The sequence below is a fragment of the Polistes fuscatus genome, unplaced genomic scaffold (genome assembly GCF_010416935.1).
Source record: "Polistes fuscatus isolate 324 unplaced genomic scaffold, CU_Pfus_HIC Scaffold27, whole genome shotgun sequence".
NCBI classification, from domain to species: domain Eukaryota; kingdom Metazoa; phylum Arthropoda; class Insecta; order Hymenoptera; family Vespidae; genus Polistes; species Polistes fuscatus.
Genome location: NW_025113104.1, coordinates 893060 through 901398, shown reverse-complemented (window position 1 = coordinate 901398; position 8339 = coordinate 893060). Strand labels below are relative to the sequence as shown.

Genomic DNA, 8339 nt, shown 5'->3' with positions numbered 1-8339 from the left:
CTTCAACATAATACGACCACTTAATATCTCGACATAATACCATAAGACTTCTTAATACTTAATCATAATATATAACTCCAGTGCAATCATAATACTTTTCGAAGCGCAATCATAAGACTAAGACTATTCTTTTCTTATGCATCGGTCCTACCGCCGCCGGAGGGGGAAAGGGTACGCAAGGCGGTCCTAGTCCCTTTTCCGACCCATTATTGGTCATCAACCGTCTTTCTTTCAAATCCACGCAACACCCCAGAGTGGGAGTGCGTACAAAGCGTTTCAGTAATCTCCACAGTCTAGACCACCAGACGTTACTTGATCGGAAATAAATATTATATTCCTCTCTTAAGAGGACCCTTTCTTACGAATTCTATAGTTCCATAAGTTCCTTATTCTATCTTAAACAAACTAAGATTAGATTATCCTATATCCTATCCTAAATTAATATTACTCCGTTACAATAAGGTTGTTGAGGTACCGGTGCCTTGATCGGTACAGCGTTATTTATTTATCGTGAATATGCCGATAGAATGTGATATCGATCGTTGTTGAGTAGTGATGTATCGAACGATGCTCCTACGATGAGCTGCTTGATGATTTCGTTGCTTCGTGATGTGTTGCTGCGATGCTCGCGTGATCGTTCTCGAATTTCTGCAGCATCGTCTGAGGCCGATGCGTTCTTCTTGAGGAAGTTCTCGTTGAATGTTCGTGTTAGAAAGTCTTTCTTGTAATGTCTCTCTGTGCTATTGTTTCAAGGGTTTTTATAGGGATCCGATGATCCTCATCCCTTCCCCAATTGGATTGTCCAATAGTAGCAAGTCTTTCCGCATAGTCCATCGATGAAGAAAGTTAACGTTTTTTAGAGAATCTGGCAATGGAAACTATTCAGCGGGAAGGACTTAGTTTTCTCTTGGTTTTCTCATGTGTCGCTCAGCAAGCAGACCTCAACTTGAGAGGTATGCTGGTCGATGGGTTCGTTCTACAGATACCTCTCGAATAATTTATAGATTTTTTGGACAGTTATGTCTTCCAGAAGACGCTAGAGGGTCCTTTCTAAATCTTCGAATACGAATCGCATGATCCAACATATTATCGAAAAACTAATACTATACGACTCCTTCTCGCAGTTGCGACGTTCGCAACAGAGGTTTTGTAAACGTTAGCTATATACATTTACGAATCGCATAAAATTATATAGCGGTAATGGATTGTAATTAGACCTTTTAAAATCGTAAATCATTACCAAATGTTTAAAATGTTTAACAATATACAAACAATTTTCCATATTGTCTAACAATAAGATGTTTAATCGCGGGCGTCCAGTGGAAGAATAAGACGAGTATCTTTGCTAATTGCCCAGTAGGGCATCCTTAGACACGGCTTAAAGAGCGGGGAGGCGCGAATAACAACATTTCGATGCACTCTCTCTAACCAACTAGAGGCATGATTGTTATCGCTTCGATATTCTCTAATTGTAAATGATGTAGGCGCACATTTTTGTGAACATATGCAAAAACCTACGATCTTTACGGATCGTACAAACGTTAATCCTTTTCATACTAACAACGTAATTTATTCGTATTTCTTTATAATCTATATTCTCAATAATCTTTATTCGTATTTAAAATTTGTAGGATTTAAAATGAACGTAAATGACTGATTATTTTCTTAATTATCTATAATATTATTCTTACGATTATTAGCGTCAGCAACCAGTGCATTTATTTTCACGTTATTTTTTTAACTGGATGAATTTAGAGTCCAATCAACCAAATACATTTATATTTTTTAAAAATTATTTTTTTTGTATATGTCTAAATGTTTGCATTATTTTATATCAAGGATAATATTTGAATATTTAACAAAACGAACACCAATGTTAATATTCTACAATATTACATGAATTTTCAAAATTGCATATTTATATACGAATGTGTGGTGTGTTTTTTCTTTTTAAGTTTACTTGTATTTCTCTCTCATCGAGATAAGTATAATTTTCTTTCAAAATTATATACTTAGAAATAAAATTATTTTTTATTTGATATAATTAGAAATTGTTTTAATTATAAGTAATATTACATACAAATTTTATACAGTAAGTAATAGAAATTTAGATGGAGACGATATTCAAAAAGACTAAAAAATTTGTATCGTAATTCCTTTGTAAGCTTATTGAGCAAGCTCTCTATCTCTTTTTGGTACGATGTTTGTAATAGTCTTAAAAAAGCTTAAGTTTTAATTAAATGTACAACCAATACGGTTGAGGGGAATAACAGAAGAAGACCAAAAATAAACAAATAAACGAGTAGTCACTCTCTGAGATAGTAAAATGAGAACTAAAAAACAGACTAAAATTAATTTTTAAATTAAATTCGAAACAAAAGCTGTTCCTTCTTTTTTTTCTTTTTTTATTTATTATTGTTAATTTGAAATAAAAGGTGTTATGTTTAAACGTAACAGAAGGACCATACGAATCGTATAAAAAGATGCAGAGAAAAGACTCACTCATATCATTCAAAACTAATAAATTTATATTAAATTAAAAATAAGTATATGATAACTTGACTTCTATGAATGAAATCAAATATCAATTATTGTTATTATTATCAAATAATGATTAAATGCGTTTATTTGTTAGCCTATTTGTGATATTGCATCGTTTATTGTTAAGAATACGTATACCGATATCCTAAATGAAAATTGGAAACGTATACTTTTTAAAAATTATTTTTTATTTGTACAATTAAAAATTACAATTAATTTATTAGGAAAATAGTATCGACAAATATGATAAATATTATCGCTTGTTAAATCTCAAAACAATAGGTTTCACTGGTTGCAAAGTTATTCTGAATTTTAGGTTAACATTTTCAACTGAAACTGGATCGTCTATTCGAACAGTAAATTTTCTACTTAGACAAGAAGCTATTACCTTCATTTGGGTCATAGTATATATTTCTTCTTCTTCATTCTTTAGTTTAGGCAAGTTGCCTGTTTCGTAACGACGTTTTTCTGCCTATTGCACTGTTAAATTGTCGCACCACCGTTTTCTTGGGCGCCCCGTACTTCTGCGGCCAACCGGTGACTTATCCCGTGCAATTCTGACGATTCTTCTGTTGTCCATTCTGCTAATATGTTCGTTCCATTCTTTTTTTTTACTTAGTATCCATTTGTTAACGTTCTCCACTTTGCATGTTCTTCTTATATCTTCACTTCTCTCTCGGTCCAGTAGTGTTTTTCCAACTATTCTGCGAAGAACACTCATTTCGTTTGTCTCTAGTAACTGTTTCGTTTTCGCTGTGTCTGGTCGAGTTTCTGCGGTATATGTCATAATAGGTCTCACCGTTGCCTTATAGATTCTTGCTTTGATCTCTATATCCATGCTTTTGTTTCGCCATATTGTGTCATTCAAACAACCCGCTATTCTGGATGCCTTCATTGTCTGTTCTCTTACCTCTGCTTCAACATCACCATACCCTGAGATTTCTATTCCTAGGTACTTAAATCTCATTTCCTGCTGAATAACCTTCCCTTCAATTTCCAGTTTGCACCTTAACGGTGTCTTTGACGTTGTCATGCATTTAGTTTTCTGTGCCGATATCTTCATAATGAATGATTTGGCTATGCAGTTAAATCGGTGTAGTAGACGTTGTAGATCATCTTCATCCTAACGGATGAGGTTATCGCCACCAGGTAAACTGTAACCAGGTAAACAGTAAACCAGGTTTACTGCACTATAAGTTCACACGTGCTATATATATATATATATAAGGATCTCTCTTTGTCTCTTTTTTAATTAATAAATAAATAGAAAAAAAAACATTATAAAAAACTAAAGTAAGAAATATTTTCTTATTCAAAGCATCCATATGGGAGATTCATCGAAAAATCTTAAATCCAGTATTCAAAGAAAAAATGGTTTCTTCTTATGTGGCCTCAATGGTAAAAAATTCAAACAGACTAAATAACATTTTAGAAACTACTAACGGAAAAAACATAGATTTCAGGCATTACGTACATCTTTGTACTTTAGACATAATATTAGGTGAGATTTTGATATTTTGAAAAGTTTAAAAAATATGTATGGAACCATTAAAATGTTCTGAAAACAATTTTTTTTTATACTGACAGAAAGCCTATTGGAAAGTTATTTAAATTTGCAGAGCAATCCGGATTGTAAATTTGGTGAATATATGTCGAAGTAATAATTAGTAAAATATTTTTTTATTTCTATTGTAATCTACTATTATTGCATATTTGTCTTCTTGTTGTGAATTTTATTTTATTTAGAATGATGGACATAACTATAGCACTGAAATTCTGGTTACATCCAAATATTTTATTTAACAATTCATCTAAGGGAAAACGTCTACAAGAATATCTTTCCCACATTAATAAAATAACGAGCGAGGTATAAATAAAACGATTATTCACACTTTTAATTATCTCAATTTTCATTAATATATATATTTTTCTAAAAAAATTAATATTTCATTCATGTATATAACTTTCATTCGTCAAGATTATAAAGAAAAAGAAGGAGTCAATGCACAAGGATAACTTTACCCAGGAAGGAAAATGTCTATATTCAAGTAAAAATAACCATTTGAAAAAATATTCTTTTAATAACGTATTTATAGAAAAATTCCTTTTATAGTAATTATAAATAATATATAATTATACTCTTCTCTAATTAAAGGAAAAGATTTCAGTTCATTTCTAGACGTCATATTTAAATCGCTTTACGAGTCCGGAGAATATTCGGAGGCAGATATTCGTGATGAAATAAATACAATGGTTTTTGCAGTAAGATGAATTTATTTCAGATTAGATGAAATTTTTTTAATCTATTAAAAGTAAAAATCAATTTGTATTATTTTTTAGGGAAGCGATACTGCCGCTAATACACTTTCATTTTTATTTTTAATGCTGGCCACGTTTCCAGACATTCAAGTACGCACAGATTGTACTTAAGCAGTATCTTATTTGTCATTATCTTTCAAAAATCAATTATATTTTCATACAAAACTTGTATCATGTATACCGCTTTTTTAATTCCAGAATCAAGTATACGAAGAGTTGTAATATTTGTACGGCTCAAGCGATCCAAATGATGTTCCTATGGAAGATACTATAATACAATGGAAGATACTAAGAAAATGAAAAATCTTGATCGAGTCATCAAGGAAACATTACGTCTGTTTCCTGCAGCTCCATTTATTGCACGGAAACTATATAGGGACACAAGAGGAATATTTACATATAATAAAATATATTTTAGTATATTTTTGTCCATTGACATTACTGTCTTATATAGTAATAATATGTATTTATTTATTTTATTAAGTGGACGACAATGTGATAATACCAAAAAATTGTCACGTACTTATTTCAATATTTTCACTGCACCGAAAATATAAATATTGGACAGATCCGTTAAGATTTAACCCGGATCGTTTCTTGCCGGGAAACTATAACTCGAAATGTTTTCGTCCGTTCAGCTTTGGGAATAGAGGATGCATAGGTAAAAGCATATTCTTATACATTCTTGAATTAGTATTCTAAATAGTTGATCAATAAAGTATTTGTTATTTTAATATTTCTTTTTTAGGTCAAATATTTGGCATGACGCAAATGCAGGTAATAGCTGCTACTCTATTGAGAAAATTTCTTGTTCGAATAGACGACCCAGTTTCCGTTGAAAATATTGACCTAAAATTCAGAATAACTTTGCAACCAGCTGAAACTATATTCTTGAGATTTAACAAGCGATAATATTTATAATTTTTGTTGATATTATTTTCCTAATAAAATAATTGTAATAATTAACTGTACAAATAAAAAATAATTTTTAAAAACTATACTTTTCCAGTTTTTATTTAGGATATCGGTATTCGTATTTTAACTACAGGGATACAATATCACAAGTAGACTGAAAAATAAACATATTAAACTATTAATTAAGTATTTTACAAAATAACTCGAAAGACACTCAAGTTGCTTTTATCCATAAGTTGAGTATAATGAGGATATTTAATTTCATTTGTAGAAATCAAATTATCATATAGTTATTTTTAAATTTAATATAAATTTATTAGTTTTGAGTGATAAGAGTTAGTCTTTTCTCTGCATCTTCGGGTTCGATTCTCACTGTCCGAATAATGTCAAAAAATACGCTTCTCGATTCGATTCATTCTTTCGTAACACCTTTAACAGCTCTCCTACTTCGAAGTAACGATAATAAATCAAAATAGAAATTCATGCGTGCAGTTCACACGCGATAGAAGTGAATCCTTCATAAAACTAAACTTCTGTGGAAGAGCAAATAAGAAATCGACAAGGTAAGAAATACATCTCCGATTCGTTTTTAAACACTTTTATTATTTTTTCAGGATAAAATTTATATTTTGGAGGAATGAACGTTTTTAATATAATAGCCTTATCAAGTCTTTTTTTCGTACTTTACCTGTACGAAATAGCAATGCGAAGTCGCAGTATTTATTCAAGATACTTTATTTAAATAATAATACACCAGAATTCACATCATGTTAAGACAGAATCTAGTGGTAATTTGGATAATAAAATTCTGATGCTATTTTTGTATGATTGATTGACTAATTGAGAACAAAATTAATTACTTTATACTGAATACAAATTATGTGAAATAATGTGAAAAACGGAGAGAATATATGTAGTGATACGTAGTTTCCGATACCGATACCTCAGACTGCTTTTTGTTTTTTCCTTTTCTTTTAGAGGCAGCCCAAACATTAAAAATAGGAGCTCCCTATCATCGTTTCTCCTCCCGGTTCGCTTGGTCAGCCGATCGCTTGTATGTGTATGTGTGTGTGCATGTTGCCCAGTAATGTATTCAATCTTTAAATATTCTTTAGTATTTACTCAGAAAGCCCAATCTCCCTTTACTAAATAAAAGGAGTAATGATCATCCGGGACCAAAATCTTGACGTTAAAACCAAGATTTTGAATCGTCCTAATGTTGAAGAAAGAAAGCTACAACTCGTCAACATAGTTGCATTGGCTCTGTTTTACGCTAAACGATTTTGAACATATGTGACCGTTGAAGTCTTAAGTCCGCCCTTATTAGCTGTACCTAGCCACAGCCAGCAATGCAAAAAGCCTTGAAACAAAGGGGAAATGAAATTGGATCAAAGTGAATAGATTGAGTCATTGTCTAGGAAATATAATATTGTAAAAACGAAACTATATTCTACGCCAATGGAACAAAATTTGAGTTTAGAACCCGCGCAGCCAGCATCAAATGATTTAAAATATAGAAATTTAACCGGAGCATTATTATCCATTAGTACGTGAACAAGATTAGAAATTAGCTTTAGCGTAAGTTACTTAAGTCGTTTTCAAAATTGTTATGATGAGATACATTATAAATATATATTGAGAATTTGAAAGTATTTATATTTAACAAAGGAACTTAAACTTACATATAAAAAAGATTTAAATGCTGATGGAATGGATTGTTTTGTTGATGCTGACTGGGCTGGAGATAAAAACGATAGAAAATCCACGACTTGATATATTATAAGAATTTTTGGAAATGTTGTTTATTGGAAATCTAGAAAACAAGGAAGCGTTACTAAATCGTCGGCAGCAGCTGAATATGTAGCTTTATCAGAATGTGTGAGTGAAATTAATATTATAAAACATTCATTGAAAGAATTTCAAGTAAAAAATGAAAAACCAGTTAATATTTATGAAGATAATTCTGGAACAATTGCTATAGCCAAATTTGGTAATATGACAAGAAATTCAAAGTATATAGAAATACATTATCATTTTGTAAATGCTATGAAAAGAAAATTATAAAAATTGTAAAAGTAGATTCAGAAAATAATATAGCGGATATTTTAACGCAAGCTTTAGGTCGCAATAAATTTGAAAAAATAAGGATAGCATTAGGAATAGCGTAATGGTTTATGACAAAATAAATCTAAGGAGGTGTGTTGAGATTATTAGATTTATTTTATTATAACATGTATAAGAAAAGAGAAAGTAGAAACTAAATATAATTCGTTTGTTGCGTAAAAGTGTGCCGAAACCGTGGAAGGAACGAAAAAATGATAGAGGGGATAATGTATATATATAGACAACAAAGGAACTGATAGGAAGCAAGGTTTAAAGATGAGAAGCAAGGTTTTAAGATGAAAAGCAAGGTTTTAAGATAAGAAGCAAGATTTTAAGTATAAGGCAAGATTTATAGTAAAATGTAAGGTTTAGAAGGAAATAGTAAGATTTAAAGTAGTGTATATGGTGATTATATTAAAATATATATAAATATCCTAATTTTTCTTAACAAAGTTTATTTT

At 30.7% G+C, this 8339-nt stretch overlaps 1 protein-coding gene and 1 long non-coding RNA gene across 2 annotated transcripts; both read left to right on the top strand.

Moving 5' to 3' along the window:
- The first annotated feature begins 871 nt into the window (after positions 1 to 871).
- On the top strand, positions 872 to 5772 carry LOC122518857 (probable cytochrome P450 4ac2). The gene is made up of 8 exons (XM_043637973.1): positions 872 to 953; positions 3860 to 4042; positions 4129 to 4198; positions 4288 to 4408; positions 4882 to 4950; positions 5059 to 5064; positions 5112 to 5277; positions 5609 to 5772. The coding sequence occupies exons 1-8, from the start codon at positions 872 to 874 to the stop codon at positions 5770 to 5772; spliced, it is 861 nt and encodes a 286-aa protein (XP_043493908.1).
- On the top strand, positions 4316 to 4576 carry LOC122518936. Its single transcript, XR_006304195.1, has 2 exons — positions 4316 to 4408; positions 4520 to 4576. It is a non-coding gene; the product is annotated as an uncharacterized LOC122518936 (long non-coding RNA).
- Positions 5773 to 8339: the final 2567 nt, after the last annotated feature.

Coding starts and splice junctions, on each gene's coding strand:
- LOC122518857 (XM_043637973.1), top strand. CDS start 872: ATGGAAACTATTCAGCGGGAAGGACTTAGTTTTCTCTTGGTTTTCTCA. Junction 4,043..4,128: donor TACTTTAGACATAATATTAG/GTGAGATTTTGA, acceptor TTATACTGACAG/AAAGCCTATTGGAAAGTTAT. Junction 4,409..4,881: donor TTAATAAAATAACGAGCGAG/GTATAAATAAAA, acceptor ATTATTTTTTAG/GGAAGCGATACTGCCGCTAA.